The sequence below is a fragment of the Mustela erminea genome, chromosome 7 (assembly GCF_009829155.1).
Source record: "Mustela erminea isolate mMusErm1 chromosome 7, mMusErm1.Pri, whole genome shotgun sequence".
NCBI classification, from domain to species: Eukaryota; Metazoa; Chordata; class Mammalia; order Carnivora; family Mustelidae; genus Mustela; species Mustela erminea.
In genome coordinates, this window is record NC_045620.1 from 67,125,905 (window position 1) to 67,151,532 (window position 25,628).

A 25,628-nucleotide genomic window follows, 5' to 3' on the forward strand; every position below is an offset into this window, starting at 1 on the left:
GAAAAGCTGCTGCTGGCATACCCAAATTTCTCTTTGCTTGTGTTACAAAAATGCAGAGTTCAGAAGAGAGAGAACTCTACCTCACAGCCATTCAAAGTTTCCTTGGGAAACCAGACATAACAACTCTAACTTGGACTTCTGTCTGTCTTGGTGTGGGAACATTTCTGGGTTTGCTTATCCACCACTTCACAGAAAAGGGAGAACATGAATTCTGAACTCCATTTCCCATCACGTCAAAGCTCAATCTGAGCACAACTGGACACACCCTCACGGTCTAAGACCTGAGCTGCCCTTTTGGACTTTTAATGGGCAGATGGAGGCAGCTTTGAATACCTACTAGTCCCAGAAGTTGACCTTGTTTCTTGAAAGACAGGGGATTGACTTTGCGGGCTCTACAAAGAAATTGCCTGCGATAGTGCTGGCTGTGTGAAATGTGTCTTGGTTTGCTCAACTATAAAATAAAGATAATAACTTACCTCATAGGGTTATTATGAGGATTAAATGAGTTCTGACTTGTGAAAAGCTATAGAGCAGGGCCTGGCATAGTGCAAGCCCTCCAAAATGAGATCAATATCATTATTAATGTGATATTTTGACATTTCTCCCCTTTAGTACACTTATATTTTGTGAGTTCCTTGTAGCAGATACAGCTAGTTTTGCATTTTAAAAGAAGTTTTGGTGGGAATGCAAGCTGGTATAGCCACTCTGGAAAACAGTATGGAGGTTCCTCAAGAAGGTAAAAATTGAGCCACCCTATGACTCAGCAATTGTACTACTAAGTATTTGCCCCACAGATATAAATGTAGTGAAAAGAAGGGGACACTGCACCCCAATGTTTATAGCTGCAATGTCCACAATAGCCAAACTATGGAAAGAACCTAGATGTCCATGCACAGATGAATGGGTAAAGAAGATGTGGTCCATATTTATAATGGAATATTATTCACCCACCAAAAAGGATGAACACTTACCATTTGCATCGACATAATACCCTTGACTGGAGGGTATTATTCTGAGCAAAATAAGTCAATCAGAGAAAGATAATTATTTCACTCATATGTGGAATTAAAGAAACAAAATAGAAGATCATAGGGGAAGGGAGAGATAACTGAATGGGAATAAATCAGAGAGGAAGACAAACCACGAGAGACTCTTAACTTCAGGGAATAAAACAAGGGTTGCTGAAGGGAAAGTGAGTGGGAGGATGTGGTAATTGGATGATGGGCATTAAGGAGGGCACATGATGTGATGAGCACTGGGTGTTAAATGCAACTGATAAGTTATTGAACTCTACATCTGAAATTGATAATGTACTATATGTTGGCTAACTGAATTTAAATTAAAAAATAAATACATAGGGGCGCCTGGATGGCTCAGTGGGTTAGGGCCTCTGCCTTCGGCTTGGGTCGTGGTCCCTAGGTCCTGGGATCCAGCCCCCCATCAAGCCCCGCGTCAGGCTCTCTGCTCAGCGGGAAGCCTGCTTCCCTTCCTCCTCTCTCTCTGCCTGCCTCTCTGCCTATTTGTGATCTCTGTCTGTCAAATAAATAAATAAATCTTCAATAAATAAATAAATAAATAGAAGAAGTTTTTATAGCAGATTTAACATGACTTCCATAGATATAATTCATATGTCATAAAAGTCATCCATTTAAAGTCACCATTTCAACCCTTTTTAGTGATATTCACAGTTGTGCCATCATCACCACAACATAATTTTAAAACTTTCAATACCACTACAAGAAACCCTGTAGGTACTAGCAGTCACTCTTTGCTGGCCACCCCCACTTGAACACTTTCCCCAAGCAACCACTAATCTATTTTCTCTCTCAAAGGATTTGCCTATTCTAGACATTTTATATAAATGGAATCATGTAACATGTGGCTTTTTGCATCTTACTTCTTCCACTTAGCATAATGTTTTCAAGGTTCATCCATGTTGTAGCACGAGTCAGTAGTTTCTTCATTTTCATTGTCAAATAACATTTCACTATGTAGATATCCCTGTTTTGTTTATTCAGTTCTCAGCTGATGGACATTTAGGTTGTTTCCACTTTTTGGCCATTACAGATAATACTGCTATGAATACTCATGTACAAGTTGTTAGGTAGATGTATATTTTCATTTCTCTTATGTATATGCTCAAAAGCAAAACTGCTGGGTCATGTGACAATTATGTTTAGCATTTTGAAGAACTGCCCAACTGTCTTTCAACATAGCAGCCTCATTTGCATTCCTACCTGTAGTGTGTGGAGTTTCCAGTTTTTCCATATCCTTGCCAACGCTTGTTACTATCTGTATTTGTATTACAGCCATTGTAGTTGGTATGCAGTGGTATGTCATCATGATTTTGATTTGCATTTCCCCATGACTAAATGTGTTTATATTCATATGCTTATTAACTATATATCTTCTTCAAAGACAGGGTCTACTCAAATCTTCTCCCCACTATTTAATTGAGTTGTCTTTTCTTTATTAAGTTGTAACCATTCTTTATATATTCTGAATACAAGACCCTTACCAATATATGATCTTAAAATATTTTCTCCCACTCCGTTGGTGCCTTTTTACTTTATTGATGGTATTGTTGATGTATTTCTTGATGATTTTTTTTTTATTTTGATGAAGTGACCTTTATTTTTCTCTTTTAGTTTATGTTTTTGGTGTCATATCTAAGAAACCATTGCCTAACCCAAGGCCATAAAGATTTACTCCTGTGTTTTCTTCTAGGAATTCTATAGTTTTAGCCCTTTCATATAAGTCTATGACCCAGTTTGAGTTCCTGTTTGTATATGGTGTATAATACTTTATGAGGATATCAGTTTTCTTAGTAACATTTGTTGAGAAGACTATTCTTTCTTCCATTAAAGTATCTTGTTATCCTTGTCAAAAATCAGTTGATCTTAAGGGTGGGGGTTTATTTCTGGGCTCTTAATTCTATTCCATTAATCTCTATATTTAACCTTATGCCAGTACCATACCATCCTGATTACTGGAAGTTTGTAATAAGATCTTGAAATCAGAATGTGAGAGTTCTCCAACTTTGTTTTTGTTTTTCAAGATTTCAGGATTGTTTTGGCTATTTGGGTTTTGGCTATTTGGGGTTCCTTGAATTTCCATGTAAATTAGGATCATCTTGTCAATTTCTGCAAAAATTCCAGCAGGGATTTTGATAAGGATTGTATTGAATCTGTAGATAATTTTAGGAGTATTGCCATATTGATAATATTAATCTTCCAATCTATAAGCAAGAAATATCTCATTTGTTTATATCTTCAATTTATTTCAACTATGTCTTATAGTTTCCAGTATACAAATCTTCAGTTTCCTTGGTTAAATTTCCTAGGTGTTTAATTCTCTTTTGCTGCTATTAAAAATGGGATTGTTTTCTTAATTTCGCTTTCCTATAATACAATTGGTTTCTGTAAGCTGATCTTGTATCCTGCCACACCACTAAACTCATTTATTAGTTCTAATAGTTTTTTAGTGGATTCCTTTCCTATATCCTTAAATCATGTCATCTGCAAAGAGAGATAGTTTTACTTTTTCTTTCCAATCTGGATGCTTTTGTTTTTCTTGTCTAATTGCCCTGGCTGGCTGTACAATGTTGCATGGAGGTCATAAGAGTGAATACTGTTGTCTTGTTCCTGATCTTAGGGGAAAGTATTCAGTCTTTCACCATCAAGTATGATATTAACTGTGGTTTTGTCATAGGTCCCTCTATCAGTTTAAAGAATTTCTATTCTTATTTTGTTGATTGTTTTTATTCTGAAAACATGTTGGATTTTGTCATATGATTTTCTTATGTCTATTGCATTCATCATATGGCTTTTGTCACTTGATTAATATGGTGTATTATATTGATTGATTTTGGATATTAAATCAAGTTTGCGTTCTTGGGAAGGATCTATACATTATAATGTAATTTTCAAAGTGCCCTCTCACATAACTTCTGATACTCAAATTCTTGGTTTTTTATTTTACTTATTTACTTGAAAGAAAGAGAGGGAAAGAGAGAGAGAACAAGTCGGGGAGAGGGGCAGAGGGAGAAGGAGAAGCAGACTCTGCACTGAGCAGGGAGCCCAGCGGGGCTGGAGCCCAATGTAGGGCTCAATCCCAGGACCCTGAGACCATGACCTGAGCCAAAGGCAGACACTTAATCAACTGAGCCACCCAGGCACCCCTCAAGTTGTTTTTATTTATATTGTACCATGCTCAGAGAATTTTAACATTATATAGCTTTTTCCTTTCTGTTTTTGAAGCTCTGGAATATTTTTATTTCTTCCAATAGGATCAAATTCACACGTAAACTATGAGAGGACTGTCAGGCACAATATTTGCATTCTACAGTTTTGTTCCATCATGAAACTTTTTAAATGGAAGGACCTTTAATAATCAACTGAGTCTTGGTTTTTAGCTCTGTTTCACAGAGTTCCCTAAGGCATTCTGAGCACTTTTAAGATTTTTTAATGTATTTTTTCCCAAATTTTAATATACCAAACACCATGGTCAAAATTAACTTATGTCCCAGTGATTTTTTTTTTAACTGAAGTATAGTTGATACACAATGTTACATTAGTTTCAGGTATACAGCTTAGTGATTTGACAACTATGCATTTTGCTATGCTCACCACAAGTGTAATACCATCTCTCACCATACTACACTATTACAGTACTATTGACTATATTCCCTGTGCTTTACATTTTATCCTCATGATTACTCATTCCATAACTGAAAGCCTATATCTCCCACTGCCCTTCACCTATTTTGCTCCCCACCACAACCATCAGTTTTTCTCTGTATTTATGGATTTATTTCCTTTTTTAAAATTTGTTTTTGATTCCACATATAAGTGAAATCATATGATATTTGTCTCTCTCTGTCTTATTTCATTTAGCATAATTCCCTGTAGGTCCATCCATGTTGTCACAAATGGCAAGATCTCTTTTTTTTTTTTATGGCTAAGTATCTATTGATGGACACTTAGGTTATTTTTGTTATCTTAGCCATTGTAAATAATGCTGCAATGAACATGGGGTGCACATATATTTTTGAATTAGTATTCCACTTTAGGGAGGAGGTAAATACCCACTAATTATCTTTATAAACTTATAAAGTAAATAAATACAATATTGAATATTGTATTCAATAATGAGTATATTATTGAAATGTATTCAAATACATTTAAATAAAATACTAAAAGTAAGTGTTTTATTCCTTGGGTTTCTGTGGAAGATTCATTTGCAACAAGTCTGTGTCCACCCCTGGAGGAAGAAACCAAAATGCTAGGTCACCTGCCCAAATTGGAGGCTGAGCTAAGAAGAGAATCCAGCCTTTCTTTCTCTCAGTACAGTGCCCTTTGCCACCTATATGTCTTTCCAATGTCATTTGTCTCAAACAAAAGATATTTTACTAGTGTCTTCCCTCTATATAAGCCTAAAGGTGCTTGAAAACACACAGCCTTCAGCATTGCCTATAGTAATGTCTGTTCTATTCCTTGTGTTTGTTCTGTGTGCTGGTTCACAGCTCTCAGAGTGATTAAGTGCCTTAACGTTGGATAGCTTCCTTTCATCCTGCCGTTTCCAGATGGGATAGGGGAAGAAGGGAAAGGCAATTTGAAACGTGCTTTAGAAAAAGTTCCAAGGCATATACACCATGTAGGAGTTGTTGACTTATCTTTGGAGTTTAGTTTGACAAAGCAAGGCTGTCCAACCTCACATTTACTGAGAGTTTGCTGAGTGCTTTTGCCCAAAGTGGTGCTGAGAAAGTTGAGCTGTAGAGAACAGAAATGGATGAAACTTGTCTCAGAAATCTTTCTGAGAAGATTGTAGACCCCAAGTGGTAAAAGTGACCTGTCTCAGCTGGAGAAAATAAAGACCTGCACCCAGGGTGCCTGTCTGTCAGACTGTAGGGATCTCCTCTGACTGGGATTTCAGTTTTCTTGGCATAACTTTGTGTCTAAACTTGGTGCCTCACTATGGGACCTGCCAGCCTCTGGCTGCTTAGGAGTCATAACCAAAGGCAATGATAATTCAGAACGTCCTCTAGTGGGTCAGAAGAGTATGCATCTAGGACTCTTGGCACCTCTTTATTGTCTCAGCTACATTTAGGGATTGGAAAATGATAATGTTTCAAATGACACAAATTGAACCAGGACTGTTTTTCACATTTAAGCCATAATAAAAAAGGACAAAGCATGATATACTCTTTTAGTATAAAGAGCTAGTCATCATAAGTAGGGACCAATATATATATATTTTTTATCAGAAGGACATTTTAATTTAGAAGAAAGAGCTTCACATGTTTTGACCTCCTTTGTTGCTTACTTGCTCTCTCCCTTATAAAGTTCCGACGTTTTTAAGTAAGATAAGAACCTTTGGTGTGACTCGTTCATGGAGCATTGTGAGAATCAAATGAGTTAATACACATTTGAAGTTATTACAACAGTACCAGGCAGAGAGTAAATGTTCAGTAAATACACTGTTATTATTAGTGTCATCATTGCAATTACTCACCTGTTCCTCCTCCATTTATGCCACCATGCATAGAATAAATTCTATTACACACCATGTGTATATATGCTTGTGTTTAGGAGGATATTTTTTAAATAAGAGGAAACAGTTCTTGCCTTTTTTGGAGTTAATAAAGGAGTGAGAAAAGGATAAGAAAAACTAGAGTGCAACAAAAACAGACACATAGATCAATGGAACAGAATAGAGAGCCCAGAAATAGACCCTCAACTCTACAGTCAACTAATCTTCGACAAAGCAGGAAAGAATGTCCAATGGAAAAAAGACAGCCTCTTCAATAAATGGTGCTGGGAAAATTGGACAGCCACATGCAGAAAAATGAAATTGGACCATTTCCTTACACCACACACAAAAATAGACTCAAAATGGATGAAGGACCTCAATGTGCGAAAGGAATCCATCAAAATCCTTGAGGAGAACACAGGCAGCAACCTCTTCGACCTCAGCCGCAGCAACATCTTCCTAGGAACAACGCCAAAGGCAAGGGAAGCAAGGGCAAAAATGAACTATTGGGATTTCATCAAGATTAAAAGCTTTTGCACAGCAAAGGAAACAGTTAACAAAATCAAAAGACAACTGACAGAATGGGAGTAGATATTTGCAAATGACATATCAGATAAAGGACTAGTGTCCAGAATCTATAAAGAACTTAGCAAACTCAACACCCAAACAACAAATAATCCAATCAAGAAATGGGCAGAGGACATGAACAGACATTTCTGCAAAGAAGACATCCAGATGGCCAACAGACACATGAAAAAGTGCTCCATATCACTCGGCATCAGGGAAATACAAATCAAAACCACAATGAGATATCACCTCACACCAGTCAAAATGGCTAAAATCAACAAGTCAGGAAATGACAGATACTGGCGAGGATGCAGAGAAAGGGGAACCCTCCTACACTGTTGGAGGGAATGCAAGCTGGTGCAGCCACTCTGGAAAACAGCATGGAGGTTCCTCAAAATGTTGAAAATAGAACTGCCCTATGACCCAGCAATTGCACTATTGGGTATTTACCCTAAAGATACAAATGTAGTGATCCAAAGGGGCACGTGCACCCGAATGTTTATAGCAGCAATGTCCACAATAGCCAAACTATGGAAAGAACCTAGATGTCCATCAACAGATGAATGGATCAAGAAGATGTGGTATATATACCAATGGAATACTATGCAGCCATCAAAAGAAATGAAATCTTGCCATTTGCGACAACATGGATGGAACTAGAGCGTATCATGCTTAGTGAAATAAGTCAAGCAGAGAAAGACAACTATCATATGATCTCCCTGATATGAGGAAGTGGTGATGCAACATGGGGGCTTAAGTGGGTAGGAGAAGAATAAATGAAACAAGATGGGATTGGGAGGGAGACAAACCATAAGTGACTCTTAATCTCACAAAACAAACCGAGGGTTGCTGGGGGGAGGGGGTTTGGGAGAAGGGGGTGGGATTATGGACATTGGGGAGGGTATGTGCTTTGGTGAGTGCTGTGAAGTGTGTAAACCTGGTGATTCACAGACCTGTACCCCTGGGGATAAAAATATATGTTTATAAAAAATTAAAAAATTAAAAAAAAAATCTGAAAAAAAAAAAAAAAAGAAAAGAAAAACTAGAGTGCAGGTAAGCTGTGTTAGATTCCTGGCCTTCTTAGGTGTCCAAGCCAAGAATGGTGAAGGAAGTTAAAGATATGCAGCAGAGTACAGAGGCCACAATCATAAACAATGAATCTTGGAACACTTAAAGCTTAAAGAAAAAAGAAGCCACAATCAAATCCTTAAAGGTGCACAGCACAGTGGTTAACACATGGTAAATGCTGAATAATGTCAAAAAAATTGTGTGATCGCCACTCACCCAAGAAGCCTCCTCTGACTTCTGTGGTCCTCGAGGTAAAATTAATACCTCCCCACTTATTGCTCCCTACCATGCCTCTACCTCTATTTCAGCACCTTTTTATGCTTCCCAGTCCCCAATTCCATTCCTGTTTCCCTCCACAGTTTTGTGCTTTCAAAGACTGAGACTTACCTTCTTCATCTTCATAATCTTCGGGGCCAGGCATGATGCCTGGGGCAGGGAAGAGTTGATAAGTGTGTTTGGGGTGAGGGGTGGAGGAAGAAAACATTCAGGATTTAGTAACACTGTAAAGAAAATGGGAATTGTCTGAAATGATGTGTTTTTAGTTCCCCCGTCAAGCCCTGAAAATAAAGACTCACATTCAATTGGGACATGTTCACAAACCACTCTTAGACTCACGCCTAGGCTCCACTTCAAGGTCACCCTGGTAGTTGACAGGATACATCTTCTTCCTGTGCTTGAAAATTAAAATTATATATATGCATTTCTAATCTCCTACAGTAGGTGTGATAAACAAAACAAACCACCTTGTGGACTTCAGGGTCAGACCGACCCAAGCCTGCAAAACCAGCTTCACTATTACCTCTTGGGGCTCCTGAGGCTTAATGAGTAATGGATATGCAAGTGCCTCACACTCCTGAGGCCCTGGCTGGATGGCAGGTTTCATTCTCAATAGCCGCCTCAGGATCAATGACTGGATTTTCATGATCTCATTTGTGAGCTGTCCCAGAGTTTGTCTGGGCTAGGAAATGTGAAAATTCACAGGGCAGTTGGGGAATCACTTAGGATGTCAGGACTTAAAAACTGGTAAATACGAGGAAAGAATTGTTTATTCTGCCTTTCCTGTATGAACAGTACCACTGAAGAGCCAAATAATAAGTAAAATATTCTTTAAGATTATGTCAGCTAGGGTGCCTGGGTGGCTCAGTGGGTTAAAGCCTTTGCCTTCAGCTCAGGTCATGATCCCAGAGTCCTGGGATCAAGTCCAGCATCGGGCTCTCTGCTCAGCAGGGAGCCTGCTCACTCCTCTCTCTATGCCTGCCTCTCTGCCTACTTGTGATCTCTGTCAAATAAATACATAAAATCTTAAAATAAATAAATAAATAAAGACTCTGTCAGCTAATTAGTAGAGAAGAAATGATAGAATATCACCAATTTGCAACTTGTAATGAAATGATAAGTCCCGGCAAAGAGCTAGGACCTAGGTCCTAGGAGCTCTAGGGCAGTGCACACTGATTTCCTTCTCAGGTAAACAGATCTGGGAAGAGGCCCAGGCAAGCCCTAGAACCAATCCAGAGGCTCCTGAGCACAGAATTTGGGAATCTTGGGCACCCAGAGCATGGACTAGAGCAGGGGGCCAGATTGTGGGTAGGCAAGTTCCCTTGGCCTCTTGTTCTGTGGCTGGAAGAGAGTCAAAGTAGAGTCCTTTAAAGCCTGGGGTCCCAGGGAGGGACCCTTCCTGCTCAGGCCAAAAGGCAATGCTACTTCTTTGCCACACATTAGCTTTACATTATCAGGTTCTGGAGTCAGACAGAAATTTGTCAATCCTGGCTCAGGCTATAAGCAATATTATAGAAATTACATACCTGCTCAGTTTCTTCACTTGTAAAAGGGTCAGAAAAGGGGAGACTATTTAAAGTTAAAGGAGCAGTATTACATGAGCACCTACCCTAATTCTGGCATATATACAGTAGCCCTCCATAGGAGGCAGGTCTGTGAGGGCCCAGAAGTGCTGCCTCCATACAAGAGCATCTGACACCAGGGTTTGTACAGATGAGAGGGGCTGAAGGAAGGGACACAGGCTGGAGACAGTGAACCATCTCTGCTGCAACTTTCCTGGAAATGTACAAAAAGAATAATTTGATAGATTTTCTGCAGAGTCCCAAAGCTTTTTTAAGACTTGCTCTAGATCCCACTGGACTATAATCTCCTTGAGGACAGAGATGGATATTCTCTGTAAAACCTTAGCTCTTTGCATATTATCTGACACATAGTAAGTGCTCAATAAAAAAGCACTGGGTGAATGACTTCAAACTGGCCTAATTGCCTGTAATGAAAGACATTTATTTCCTATGTTGGCTCAAAGGTTTCCATAGACATCTCAAACTCGAATCATTCTGTTTCTCAAACCTGCTTCTTCCCTTATTTCCCTGACTCAGTATGCAGAACCATCAATGTCCCAGACCAGCAGTTATGCAATGTGCTCAGCACCTCCCTCCTCATCACCATTTATACCTTATTAATTACCATTTCCCAGTTTTTAAATTTGTCTTATTCATTACCACAAATCTAGTTCAGGCAACTGTTCTCTCCCTTGAGATACTGCAGCATTTAGCTGCTCACCTCACCTCAACTCATGCCCCTGAATATGTCCTTCTCTGTGCAGCCAGAGTGACCTTTACACATCTGGCCACTTCCCTACTGGGCTGGACTCAGGGTAAGGCCCAAGCTCCTTAATGGTCTACAGGACTCTCTGGTCCCCATCATCTGCCCTACCAGACTATAAGAGCCTGGAGAACAGTCTTTATCTTATATTTGTTTGTAGCTCCTGCAATCAGCCAGAAACTCACATAAATGAGTTACATAAATAAGTAAAGTTTTTGAACATTTTTTTCATGTATCTGTTAGCTATTTGTATTTCTTCTTTGGAGAAGTGTCTTTTCATGTCTTCTGCCCATTTTTTTGACTCGATTATTTGTTTTTTGGGGTGCTGAGTTTGAGAAGTTCTTTATAGATCTTGGATACCAGCCCTTTATCTGTAATGTTATTCACAAATATCTTCTCCAATTCCATGGTTGCCTCTTAGTTTTGTTGACTGTTTCCTTTGCTGTGCAGAAACTTTTTATCTTGATGAAGTCCCAAAAGTTCATTTTTGTTTTTGCTTTCCTTCCCTTTGGAGACATGTCTTGGAAGAAGTGGCTGTGGCTGATGTCAAAGAGGTTACTGCCTATGTTCTCCTCTAGGATTTTGATGGATTCCTGTCTCACATTGAGGTCTTTCATCCATTTCGAGTTCATCTTTGTGTGTGGTGATAGAGAATGGTCAAGTTTCATTCTTCTGTATATAGCTGTCCAATTTTTCCAGCACCATTTATTGCAGAGACTGTCTTTTTTCCATTGGATATTTTTTCCTGCTTTGTCCAAGATTAGTTGAACATAGAGTTGAGGGTCCATATCTGGCCTCTCTATTCTGTCCCACTGATCTATGTGTCTGTTTTTGTGCCAGTACCATGCTGTCTTGATGATCACAGCTTTGTAATACAGCTTGGTATCAGGCAATATAAAGCCCCCAGCGTTTTCTTTTTCAACATTTCCTTGGCAATTCAGAGTCAGTTCCATACAAATTGTAGGATTGTTTTTTCTAGCTCTTGGAGAAATGCCATTCATATTTTGATCAAGGTGGCATTGAAAGTATCAAAACCACATTGAAATACCACCTTACACCCGTTAGAATAGAAAAAATTAACAAAACAGGAAACAACAAATGTTGGAGAGCATTTGGAGAAAGGGAAACCCTCTTACACCGTTGGTGGGAATGCAAGCTGGTACAGCCATTTTGGAAAACAGTGTGGAGATTCCTCAAAAAGTTAAAAATAGAGCCACCCTATGACCCAGTAATTGCACTACTGGGTATTTACTCCAAAGATATAGAAAGAAGGGGCACATGCACCCCAAAGTTCATAACAACAATGTCCACAATAGCCAAACTGTGGATGGAGCCAAGATGCCTTCAACAGACAAATGGATAAAGAAGATATGGCCCATATACACAATGGAATATGACTCAGCCATTAGAAATGATGAATACCCACCATTTGTACCGATATAGATGCAACTGGAAGAGGTTATGCTGAGTGAAATAAGCCAAGCAGAGAAAGACAATTATCAAATGGTTTCACTTACATGTGGAACATAAGGAATAACATGGAGGGCATTAGGAGAAAGAAGGGAAAAATGGAAGGGGGGTGTTAATCAGAGAGGGAGACAAACCATGAGAGACTATATACTCCAGGAAACAAACTAAGGGTTTTAGAGGGGAGAGCCTGGTTATGGATATTAAGGAGGGCCTGTATTGCATGGAGCACTAGGTGTTACATGCAAATAATGAATCATGGAACTCTACATCAAAAACTAATGAAATACTGTATGGTGACTAATACAATAAAAACATAAAAATAAATGAGTAGGGTTTTTAAAATCAAAATAATTTTTGATCTATTGATAAAAGTATAAAACTTAAGCCATGGACTTAAATTATCAAACATCAGAGATGAACCAAGACTGATGAGCAAACAACTTCCCTGAGTAAACTCATGCTGTGTTGACCATGGTGAGCAGGGACGACATCTATGCTTTGGTGCAATATTCTAGGCTCCTTGCACTCTCCTTCCTTTGGATATGGAACTAATTTAGTCTTGGAGTGAGTCACTGGACTATTTCTAGAAATCACCATCTTTCTCTAGAGTGGTCTTTACTGACATTTGACAGACTTAAGCCATGTGACTGCTACAGAGAGCCTGTGTTTGTCTGCTCAAGAGAAACTGTCCTCAGGGATTCATCTTCTGCCTGGAAGTTTTTGATCAAGGATAAGGGAACTGGCCAATCTTTGTGTTCCTCACACCAGCACTATGTTTAAATCAGCTTTCTTTTCTCATCAGTCATAGGGGCGCTTTCCAATGTTTGCTGAAGGGAGAGTACTCACAGTCTGATTTCTAGCACTAGGATCATGCCATCAACTGGTTTTACCTATTTATTTGCTTGAACAAGATGCTTAACATCTCTAAATCTCAATTTAGTCATCTATAAGTGCGGATAAAAATTGTAAATACCCGATGAGCTTATTATGAGGATTAAATGAGAAGAAGTGTGTTTTGAGTATAACATCACATTGTAAAGGTTTTATGAATGTCAAATATTGTTTGTTTGTTTTTATGCTTTGTTTTTGAAATGAGATTTGGGGAAGCTACTAAAACATGTGCAAAATTATGAAATAAAAATAAACCAGTGAGAAAACCAGAGTCAAGGGGAACATCACATCATTCCATAGAATCATGAGGATTTTAATTTTCTTATATCAGATACCAACTTGGCCAATCATTCATTCATTGGCTGGATAAGCATTTAACTTTGACCAGCTCTTTGGCATGGCAGCATACAAAAAGGAGTGAAAGACCTTGCTTTTGCTTTAGGCTGTGAAGAAGAGCCCAAAGGTACCCAACTAAAACACAGTGTAGCTGGAACTATGGGAGAAATGGAAGAGTATATGTATGCCAGGGCTTGTCCTGGGAAATAGCCCTTACCTACAACGAGCTGGGTTTGTAGCTCATTTCCTGCCCTGATGTGATCTGCTGTGTATTCATGTTTCAGTAACCACCTGAACGTGACTAAGCAAGAAGATGGCCAAGATTAACACCCAATTCTCCCACCCTGCGGTAAGGACCATGGACAGAGATCTCAACCATGTTGAAAATGGCCTCAGCAGGTAAGATGGGCTTTCCATTGCATGCCCACAAAATGAGTTGTTCCCATAGCTGATCTAGACTGTGGGGTAAAGAATGCCTTAGCCTGTAGCAAACAGCAGGTTGAAGGGTGCGGGCTATTCACAGTGCTCCTTCTGACTTCACTTACTTCATCTCACCTAAGCCTCACAACCCATTGAAGTAGTTTTTATTCTCATTTTAGAGAGGTAGAAAATGAGGCTCAAAAGATTATGTAACTTCTAAAAGGTAACAAACTGAAGATTCAAATGGAGCAAATTAACTTTTATTATAAAAACTTCTCCAAACTGGCATACTTTCCCATATATACTTCAGACATTTATTGGACTCTGTGCACCAGTCATTGTCCTGGGCACTAGGGATGAGTACGAATCAGATGCCCTGTCCCTCGCCTTCAGTGGAAGGGCAGTATTCATGCTATGCTCATGGTCTTTACCAGTAAAGCCATTAGCCCCATCAATGACATCCCCACACAGGCAGCCATAAGGAAATCTTGGCCTTAAGTTCTACTTCTAGCCCTCTTCATGGCTTACTAGTAGACTGGGGAAAACCCACATAATTTCTCCATTCCTCAGTTTCTTCAACTGCAAAATGGAGCAGCATCTTTTCCAAGCTCCTGGCACAAGGGTGAGGAAGTGGGAGTGTACCTATTTGGTGCAAATGGACTTACATTTTTATGTTTCTTAAATTCTCAATGAGTTGATTGAATTGAACCATGAGAAACTTTATTTCCAAAATTTGTGTTATTGTTGTCCTATATATATAACACTGAAAACTTCTCCCTCCCATGAAAACTTCTCCCTCCCATGAGAACTGCATATTATCCAATGACCATAAACTGCAAAGACAATCCATCAGTATTCACATCCTTGGTGCTGGGCCTTCATCCACCATTTCTCCCCTGTTACTAATGTATATCACTTCTTTCAGATGCACATTTGGTTTTTTCTGTGCAGATTCTTGGTCCTACTCCTTAGTAACTCTGCTCATGAGTGATGGATAATAATTTCCAAAGAGATTGAGTCCCTGTCACTACGAATTCATGTAGTCCTAGAACCCCACCTTTGGGGATTCCGGCAAAGGGAGGAATGTCTCAGAGCATCCCAATAGCTATTAATTGCCTCCAACCATTTTAACATAGTGTTGGAGCCCCAGGGATTTTTTTATATGACTCAGAGCCATCAGAAGTTCTCATTCTGGATAAGGAAGATGTGGTCCATATACACTATGGAGTATTATGCCTCCATCAGAAAGGATGAATACCCAACTTTTGTAGCAACATGGATGGGACTGGAAGAGATTATGCTGAGTGAAATAAGTCAAGCAGAGAGAGTCAATTATCATATGGTTTCACTTATTTGTGGAGCATAACAAATAACATGTAAGACATGGGGAGATAGAGAGGAGAAGGGAGTTGAGGAAAACTGGAAGGGGAGGTGAACCATGAGAGACTATGGACTCTGAAAAACAACCTGAGGGTTTTGAAGGGCCAGGGGGTGGGAGATTGGGGGAGCCAGGTGGTGGGTATTAAGGAGCGCACGCATTGCATGGAGCACTGGGTGTGGTGCAAAAACAATGAATACTGTTACACTGAAAAGAAATTAAAAAAAAATTTTTTTGATTTTAAAAAAAGTTCTCATTCTGCTCAAATTTCTCCTTCCTAACTGGCCTACTGTCAATACCAGTGTCTCACCACTGGAGACTTACTCCTTTAGGTTAAGTCATTGCCCCTAATTTAAAAGAAAAAAAAGAACACTCTTAGGACAGATATCTGCTATTAAAACTTTGGTATGCATGAATAGCTCCTTTTTCACATCTGTGCTAATTAACCTCTTGGGGCTGGGTGTTCAAAGATGACTGGCGTGGAGGGGAGAACAGGTCCAAGCATGGGGCACAGCAGTAAAGTGAAGCTCCTTGGGCAGCACTGGGTTCCTGGGACCTTGGGCCCAATGGGAGAAGGACAGAAACTGTTAAGGTCAAGAAGAATTTGAAGCAGAATGGACCTCTCCCCCATTGCTCCCTTTGTCTTGTGGGGGACATCATCAGATCATCTCATGGACCTTCTAGGCTCCCTGGGGCTGAGAACAACAGGGTCTCCATCTGGCTTTTATGGTTAGATACTCAAGAATAAGCAGGCCCAGTTAACGGGCTGGGGCTCCTGCCCAGAATACCTGCTTGACCCAACACTGCCATGGTCCACCTCTGCCTGATTTGTCCTGGCTCTGCCTCAACTAGTAGCCTACAAGCCCAGCTGGAGGCATGGGCTGTTCAGGAGAGCTCAATGTGTTTCCTGGAAGATGAGCCTTTGCAAAATAAATTGCTAGCTCGATTTAAGCCACATGGACCCCAGCGATGGGCCTCTGGGGGCTCATGCTGGGTTTGTGCACACTCAGAGGCTGGGTCAGCCACACAGTCAGGGGCTCTGAATTGATGTCCTTCAAAAATGCTGTTTACCATCTTCATGGGTGCGGGGAAAGTCCTTCATTCTCCCTCCTATCTCCCATTCTGTGACCAGTGTGATGACTTAACAGGCTCAGGGTCAGGCTGGCTGAGTTTGAATATTGGCTCTGCAACTGACCAGCTCTGAAAAGTGGTGCAGCTTCTCCGGACTGCACTTTCCTCACCTGCTTAGTGGACTAGTACTGACCTCTCAGGGCTGTAGTGAGGTTACAATAGGTCAGTGCTCTCAGCACAGTCCCTTCTGTGTAAAAAATGTTCAGTCAATGCTGTCAGTCTTGGAAATGAGTCCCCCTCCTGTGGGCCTTCCCTGGTATTCCAAGCTGGAAGCCATCTTCTCCTCTGACCTCAGACAGCTCCAGCTGTCCTGACATCTGGATCTGGCCATTTCCTGCCTGTGACCAGGTCATGCTTCCTCAGGCTAACCACTAGTCTGGTCTCACTGAGCCTCACTTGGGGCCTTGCCCAACCACTCCTGTGGTAAAAGCTTGTTGACAAATTAATACAGAATCGCATGGAGACAGTATGGAGATTTTAAAAGGAGAGAGAAAAATAACGCTTCCTTCATGAGGCAGATGTTTGCTGTATCTCATGGAAGCAGGACTGAGTTAACAGATGGAAGTTTCTAGAATGGGTTCCTTGGCGTTACCAAGGATTGAGAATGTGTGCTCAGGCTGGAGGGTGGAACAGCCTTGGGCCAGAGGCTGGGTCCAGGCCCCTCCTCTGCTTCCCAGCAGCCTATCGTCTGTCTAAACACAGACTAGTTTTTCCTGTAAGAGTCATTTGAACAGGGACTCTGGCATGTAAACATAAAAATTTTAAAGTTTCAAATCACTATTTTAGGGGAGGAAATGGTGTTTGAACGAACTATAGATCCTTGCTTTAAAATTCAAACTGTTTTAGGAGCACCTGGCTGGCTCAGTTGGTAGAACGCATGATTCTTGACCTCAGGGTCATGAGTTTGAGCCCCATGTTGGGTGTAGAGATTACTTAAAGAAATAAACTTCTAAAAAACAATTTAAAAAAATAAAATCCTTTTAGAAAGCTTTTTGGGAGATTTAATTGTGTTTTTCCTTAAATACTAATCATTCTGTGTTCTCAATGATATCAAGAAACTGTGCTGGGAACCTGTGTGTCACTGTGACCCTTTGCCCAATGCCCCCAGGAGGGAGGAGCTATTATGGCCCCATTCCCTGAAACATCCTTGTCCCCAAATCTTTCACCAAACTGGAGAGCCAGGTTTCTGTTTCTCCTTTTTTAAATTATTAGGATCACTTTCCTAGAGACAAACCATAAGGAAGGATGAAAACTTTTCATTTGAACAACAAAGTCAAAACGCTGAAAATACCAGAAATAAAAATGTCTTGAATTTTCCTTTTCTATTTAGATCTGTTTAGTTGACTTGATTATTTAAGAGAAGTCTGGCATATTTGAAAAGATAATGCAGTAGGGAAAGACTTCAGAATCTGCAACAGAGAATTACCATGAGGACCAAGGGTACCTCAAATCTCAAATCTATCTCCTGGTGTAGCTATTTTAGGCGAGCTTTGGGGCATAGGGGTTTGTGTCCTACCGAAGAGAAGCCTTTTTTGTGCTGCTCTCTGAGCAGAGCCCAAAGCAATTATCACCAAAGAACACCATTTTCAGGCTGCTTCCCCAGGACCGAAGACAAAAATGCACTCACTTCAATTCCCTGGTCACAAGTGGCCAATGGCAGTGCATGTGGGTCATTGCAGTTCCTCAGAGCTGGAGAGGAGGAAAAGAAAAACAAAGTATCATCTTCACCAGGTGCTCCACCAAGTACAAAAGCTGATAACATGCTGTAGCTCTGATGAGCATCCCCATCTTCTCCCAGTGACAAGGGAAACATTTACCTCACAGACAGGACGTTCCTCTTTGTAAGAAAACTTAGAAGATGAGCATCACAAGTTGAAAATTACCTTTTCTTTCAAAACAGTCCCATCATTGTGTTTTGCTGGCTGCTCTTGTTCTCACTAATCGCCAACTTCCCAGAGATCCTTCCTGCAAGGTCATCATCGCCGTCATTGCTGCCTACAGTCGACATCCGCAAATGGGAGGGTAGCTTCTGGATTGTCCTGGGACAAGGCCCCATCAAGTCCCTTGCCCGAGACCCTTCCGCCAGCTCTGGCAGGATGGGGCCTGGCCCCCGGCTTCTCCTGCTTCTGTATATCTCTGGGAGGTTCTGGATCCCCCATTCATCCATTGGTTGCCTTTTTCTCAGTACCTGTGTGTCTTCAGGGTCAGGGACTCAAAGTGTCACCTCAGACATCTGGCTCTTCTCTCTTCCCATCTCCTCTTCCATCTGCTTGGTAAAATCAGTTTCTCTGAGGAATAACTAAGTGGATTGACTATTTAAATAACCCCATGCATTGAACGAGGGTGGAGACTCAGGAGCTATAAGACATCAGAGAATTTCAAGCATCAAAAAACAAGTGGGAGGGCGCCTGGGTGGCTCAGTGGATTAAGCCGCCGCCTTCGGTTTGGGTCATGATCCCAGGGTCCTGGAATCGAGTCCCACATGGGGCTCTCTGCTCAGCGGGGGCCCTGCTTCCCTCTCTCTCTCTCTCTGCCTGTCTACTTGTGATCTCTGTCTGTCAAATAAACAAATAAAATCTAAAAAAAAAAAAAAAACAGTGGGGAGACATGTCAAGAAGAAAAGACCCCTTTGGGTCCCTTGAACTTACTTCCTAGGAGGCTTTCCCTACTCTTCATGGTGAAATGTGCCTTTTCTGGACTTGACTGTTTGAACAATACTTAAGTCGATACAAAATCACCAATTTTTCATTTAGTTCCTTTTTGAAGACTACGAAACGAGGGTAAGTGAGCTGCCCACAGAACACCTAACTAACAGGCCTCCCAGCTCCTCACTCTGCCACCACCCTTCAAGCAAGTGTCCTAGATCCAGCCCCCACATGGGAGCCCTCACTGCTGCCAAGAACAGGCCTGGTTTGGAATCTGGGGTGGGTTTTGCTCTCCTCACATCCTCATCAGCTCTGATGTCATTGATTCCTTTGCTACTAATGCAAATAAATCTGTTTTCAGGATGTGCCCTCATGTAATTAACAGAAAGCAGGCTGGGCAGAAATGCTGGGCCGACTCCTTGGTGCCCAGAGCTCTCTGAGGAGCTGCTGGTGGGGACAGAACACCTTCACCCTTGGGATTGCCTCCGGATTTTCCAGGCACACATACAGGGACAGAGCTGCAGCCCAAGCTGTCGGTTGCTGTACACCTAACCCCACCATGTGGCAGCTGCTAGGGAGGGACTAGAGATATGGACTCACTCACTCGTCCCACTCTCCCTCCTCCAGGGACTGCCCCGGGTGCCTTGGAATGTGCATTTCACCTTTGTAGTATGCAGATTATTAGAAGGGCAAGGGGATCAGAGCTTCCTAACTAGAGCAAGACCTCTGGCAGGGTTTCCCATGTGTCTAAGGACAAAAAAATATGAGTGGTCTTTTAGGGATAGAGAGAGAGAATTCAATTAGACGGTTTTGAAAATAAAGAGCCATGCCCACATTTATAACCTGGTGGACCAGAGCCATGTCTCTAGTGGTATGCCACAGGGCTCAGTCCTGCTTTAATTGGTGCCGTATGTGAAAATACAGAGAGTAGCTTCATAAGAGTGGATGAAAGCAGGCTTTGACATAGGATGGAATGATATTCAAACCTTGGCTTTGCTACTTGACCTTATGATCTTGGGGAAGTTATTTAACCTAACCTCTCAGAACCTCAGTTTTCTCTCTTATTGGGTGGTTATGTGGATTAAATGGTAAGATCTATGTGTCTGACATACAGTAAATAGTCAATAAGTGGCCTATGGTTTGTGTATTGCATGTGAACGAGATGAGTTGGGAGAAAAGGCTACATGGAGCGCAAGGGTCCCAAAATATCGAGTGTCTCAGATCAATGGAACTGTCCAGAACTTACTTCCAACAAATCAATTGTACATGCACAAGATAGGACCTTCTGGCTTAGCAGCAGCCCATATTATGGGACTTTGGGTTTTGGCTGATGGTAGTTGCCCATGGGGACACCAAAAGCACACAAACTCACAAACCTGCAATGACCTCTGGCTTGAGGTCCAGTAACAGCACAATGGGCTTTGTCTCCATGCCCAGCCAGGCAGGAATGCAGGAACCTGCTCACAGGAGCATGACCATGACTGGGAAGAGCCTTGAACCTGATGAGGCATGGCTGGGTGAGCGGGAGGTTCCAGCCTGCAAAAACAGATGTGGCACAGGTGTGAGAGCTGTCCCTTCATGTCCCATCTCCATGAAGGTAGCCATGGAGAAGATGAAGTAGCCTGCCTCTGTGTGGTTCTAGCGCGCGCACGCACACACACACACACACACACGTCGCCTTGGTCTGAGGAAGCTGAGGGAGGGAAGAACACGCTACAAAGATGGCCAGGCTGGGCCACAGGACAGAAGGGAGCGCCCTGAAGCTGGAGATGATGGGGGTATTTTAGAAAGAGGAGTCAGCAGATTGGAGGCTGGGATTCAGGACTCTGCCTTCTAATTCCTCACCAAGGAGAAATAGAGAGCTTCTTCCTGACATTAATTATTGCTTACTTCGTCAACTGTGTTGCCACCTTGTTAAGAAGGCTGATTAGGTTGGAATCGGTCACGTGATGGAATTAATTTGTTCTGCCTGGGCTCTTCAAGACTCATAGAATGAAGTGTAAATCCCTAGGGGCCAATGCCTGGATGGCTTTTAATCAAGCTGATCAAATTTTCAGCCCTAGGAGATTTTAAAAGACAGGGAACGAAAGGAAAATATGCCCAAACACATTGGTCTTATTCTGGGCAGTTCAACAAACACCGGGGCTCTGCTGTGGGCTTGTGTCCTATTTGTGCTCACGCTTTTTGCCCCAAATTGGGCAGGTGAGGTCACTTGCCCAGTCCCCCACTGCAGGGGACAGAGGTTAGGGTTTGACAAAAGGGCACAGTGGAAATGTATTTTCATGCAAAAGCACTGTTACAAATGCGCATGGAGGCCCATGCCATTTCCATTCAATATTCCAGGACACCCCTCTTAACCAAATACCTAAAGCACTCCTGGGAAGGCTGCCGGCTGAGCACTAAGTACATGCATGCCCAGAGAGTATTGTGACATACACACAGTCTGGCCTTAGCAGATAGGATTTCAGTATACAGAGTTGTGTTTGAACCAGGATTCTAGCTCTGGAATCACAGTGTAGAGACAGCTGCTGTGGCTCCCGATGGCGGGCCCTGGCCCTGGGACACACCCACCCGGCGCACGGGTGAGGATCATGTGCTGCCGTCCTGCCCCCTTAAGTCCACGGGCTGTGGCTGGACAAGCTGCCTTCTGGGGTCAGGCTTTCTGTAAAGGAAAGGCCACATCTATCCTAAAAGCTGGGATCTGCTGGATCCTGCTGGAGCATGGACTGACAGAGTGAAGACCGGGGCCAATGGCTTTCCTCATTAAGCAGGACATCTGGCCAGCTCATCCCTGAGTGTGTCCAGGAGGGGATGAGCTTGAAATCAATTTAGCCTGCTGCATATTTGATTTCGTAGGGTCCACTTGCCGAGCGAGGAGACTTCGTCAGAACTGCAGCAGGAGATCGCCATGGAGACCAGAGGACTGGCAGAGTCTAGGCGAAGCTCCTACACCAGCCAGGGGCCCGCCAGGTAACCGACCAGGCTCAGCGCTCACCTTGGGAAGAGGGAGACTGAGGCAGGAAGAATGTAGATGAGTTTCAGGAAGAAGTGGGGGCTGGAGGTGGGGGGCGGTGGTGGAGGTGGAGCTGAAGATTTGAAGAAGAAAAAGGGACAGAAGAGCAGTCAGAAGTCTACCCCTGAGGAATATCCTCTCAGGTCAAGCATTCTGAGCTGAGAAAAAAATGTAAGAAAAACTGCTGTTATCTGAAATTGCTTTCATATAAAGTGATATTGAGGTACTTGCTCAAGTCTGGAAGAATTTAGAAAAAAGCCAACCAGGAGGGGTTCCGAGAAGAATTGAGAAACGAGACCAGCCAGCCGCAGGAGAGCCCTCGTGGACCTCAGTGGTGCGCAGATGGCCCTAGGGGCCACTGTCCGAGGTAGCCTCTGGCAGGCCCTCTTGGGTGCCTGTCTAGACTTCCCGGCTCACGTCCTTGTGAAAGGATTAGAAAGATGGTCCCGGCTCTGAGCCGATGACATCTGCACTCGGGCTTCGAGAGCTGTGCCACCTTGAAGAAGTCATCTTACCTTTCCAGATCTCATCTGGACAACTGATCTCATGCATCAAACAACGTGAAGCCCGCATCAGAGCCAAGTGCTCACTCACAGCAGGTGCTCCACAAACGTGGGGATTATTTCTTTCCACCATTTTTTTTTTAACCAATGCTGTAGTTTTATGTAGTCATGTGTTCTACAGTTTTTGCTTAAGATTATTGCAAAAATTAATTCCTCTAGTTATTCTTCATATATTTAATTGTGGAGGAACGTTTCTTTCAGTAGCCCCTTGTGGCTGGGCATTTCCAAGATTGCTGGTGTTTTCGTCTTACTAACAAAATGGTGTCTGAAGGCTCACTGATTGCAAGGACACCTTCACACCAGTTGATATTGAAAGGCCTGGGGGAGGGCCGAGGCAGGAGGCTGGTGTAAGCTCAGACCAACCACCTCATGGAAGGGGAGCCAAGGGGGGCTCATGAGAGGGGAGTTGGGGGCGGGGGTGTGGCACCTGTCCTTTCCCTTTCATTTTCTCCTGGAGTGTCATGATCTTTGTGATTTTTTTTTTTTTTTCCTGCATGTCTCCTCTGTTTCTGGCTTTCTCTGTTCACACATCAGCAGGCATAGGCTGCAAATGGCTTTTGCTATACAATCCTGAGTTCAAACACCCAACCCCAACTTGGAGTGGTTTTTAGTTCAGAGGCTTGAGTGACTTTCTGTGGGTGTCTTGTCCATTCCTGGACCTGTCGGCTAAACTGGAGTGGGGAGAAGGATCTTGGTTCCAGCCCCTCGGCAGAGGGAGGATAGGGGCGGGAGGAGTGTCCAGAGCAGGGAGGCTGGACTGGGCTGGGCTACGCAGGCCTCTCCACGTCTGTCTGCAGCTGCAGCTGTCAACATCTCTGGGCGTGGACTGTCTCTAACTCACTCTCCTAGGCAAAGTTCCCAAGTGTGTGATTAGGGTGAAGGCACGCAACAGCTCATGACCTCGTTCTAGGTTGCTCAGAACTCATTTGATTGAGAACACGGGTATGCACCCATTGGTGCCAAGTCAGGGCAACCAGATACCAAGAAACAGAGGTCAGGCTCTCTTCTCATTCCCCTTTGGAAGAGACAGGGGAGACAACAGGCAGGGCTGAGGGAGAGCTTCTCATGGAAAGCTGAAGCTAAGATAGAGCTCTGGGGATATGGGCTGACTGGTCTCAGGTGCTTGTGGTCCGGCAGGGCCTGGCTCTAGGAGACGGGTCAAGGCAACTTGCAAAGAAGCTTATGCACAAGCCTGGGGAGGGAACAAGAGTCTGTATAACAAATAAGACAAGGGTTAGGGAAAGAATCTAAATTGGAGGTGGGCATTTGTTCCTTTAAGCCTTGTTCTGAATTTTGTCACCGTTTGCAGATTGGATTCTTTTCTATTCCTATGCTTACCAGTCATAACAAAGAGCTCTACAAAAGAAATGATAAGCAGAAAGGCTTCTGATGCCCCATTTGAAGGATCCTGTCTTGGCAGAGCCCAAGTGTTAAAAGGACAAAGTTATAATGAAGACAATGCCCCTTTAGCTCTGTTCCAGACTGCAGGTGATGGAGGAGAAGGGACTAAGTCCCCAGGAGAGTGGAGATGCACACCTGAGCCCGGGGCCCCCAGGACCCATGTCCTGCCAGTCATCCCTGCTTCCACCCCAGGCCAGGAAAAGAGGGGCTTTCCGTCTCCTTCCTCTCTGCACTGGCTGCCTGTCCATGTCCTTCCAGGATGTCTCGCCTGATCATCTCACTGCGAGCATGGGCCACCAGGCACGTACACCATGAGGCCCAGAGAACGGACTCATTCCTGGAGCGTTTCCGCGGAGCTGAGCTAAAGGAGGTGTCCAGCCAAGAAAGCAATGCCCAGTCAAATACGGGCAGCCAGGAGCCACCAGACAGAGGGAGAGGGTAAGGAACCAAAGGGATGAGCCACCGGCACTACACAGGGGGGTGCAGAAAGCATCGCTTCGCTCCTGCCGCTAGATCCACTATGTGGGGGGCCTGGGGCACCAGCCTCGTGACCTGGACCTTGAAGATGGTGTCTGCGGGGGGGAATCCTGCATGCTCTAACAGTCGCAGCCCTGAGTCCAAGAAGGACTGCAGGAGAGGAAACCCTCTCACCAGAATCCCCAGTGTCATTTGATCCTGCACTCCAGCGCGCCCTGGAGTCTGTGCTCTCAAACGCATCTGGGGATGCTGCCCCCCCCCACACCTCTCTCCATCAAAGGACCCTCATTCTAGATTGCACTCTGACCCACCTTACTAAAAGCCAAGGACTTTAATCCATAAATCTTGGGAGTACCTAAATGGTACCCACAATTCTATGCTTAGGTTTACATAGTCTTCTGGGAGGAAAGTCTTGCAGCTTAGTCAGAATGTTCAAGAGGAGGCGTCCGTATCTCAGATCAGGATAGGAACCAGGGGGTGGGGAGTGTAGGTAGGGGTAGGGTGGGGCATGGGGAGAGTGTTTGCTTTTGGTAGGAGAAGGGTCTGCAGAGCAAAGGCTCTGAGCAACTTTGTGCATGGGCCACCGCCTGACTGGGGGCTGTGGCTGGTACTGATATTTGAGAGAAATCTGCAGGTGCTGACTTCACCCCCCACCCCCACACCCCACAGACACAGCTGCTGCCTCCCCTCCTCTCTTGTTTTGGGGAAGTCTCCCCAGCCTGTGGTCAGCAGGGAGACCACTGGGCCACCACAGGTTGAATCCAGGGACACTGAGCAGTAGAAGGTCTCTTTAGGATGCTCTGGGCAATTGGCGAGGAGGAGAGGAGAGGTAAGATATAGAGATGGAGGCTGACCACCTTGGAGCCTCTCAGACAGGAAGCCTCTTGCTCAGAATCTGCTTTCTGAAAAAGGGGCCTTAGGAAGGTCTTTTGGCTGAATTCTCTAGGTAATGCCAAGATTTATAAGGTGCAAAGGTGAAAACAAGCACGGTTGTAGCAGAACAGATGGTCCCTATATAATTACTAGAGCAAATCCTGCGTGTTTTTGTGTCAAATGAGCTGAAGAAGGGCTCAGGTGTGAGCAACTCAAACAGGCATCCCAGGGTCCCTGGGGAGGGAAGGTCATGCAGCCTCAGA

The 25,628-nt window shown here is 43.2% G+C and overlaps 1 protein-coding gene across 1 annotated transcript in view; it reads left to right on the plus strand.

The window, feature by feature from the left end:
- The first annotated feature begins 13,749 nt into the window (after positions 1 to 13,749).
- Positions 13,750 to 25,628, plus strand: part of CNGA3 (cyclic nucleotide gated channel subunit alpha 3) — a 29,579-nt gene continuing 17,700 nt past the window's right edge. Inside the window, exons 1-3 of the mRNA XM_032351984.1 lie at positions 13,750 to 13,863; positions 21,895 to 22,008; positions 24,274 to 24,453. Coding sequence (XP_032207875.1) covers positions 13,778 to 13,863; positions 21,895 to 22,008; positions 24,274 to 24,453 — 380 coding nt within the window. The 5' untranslated portion in view covers positions 13,750 to 13,777. The remainder of the gene's footprint in view (positions 13,864 to 21,894; positions 22,009 to 24,273; positions 24,454 to 25,628) is intronic.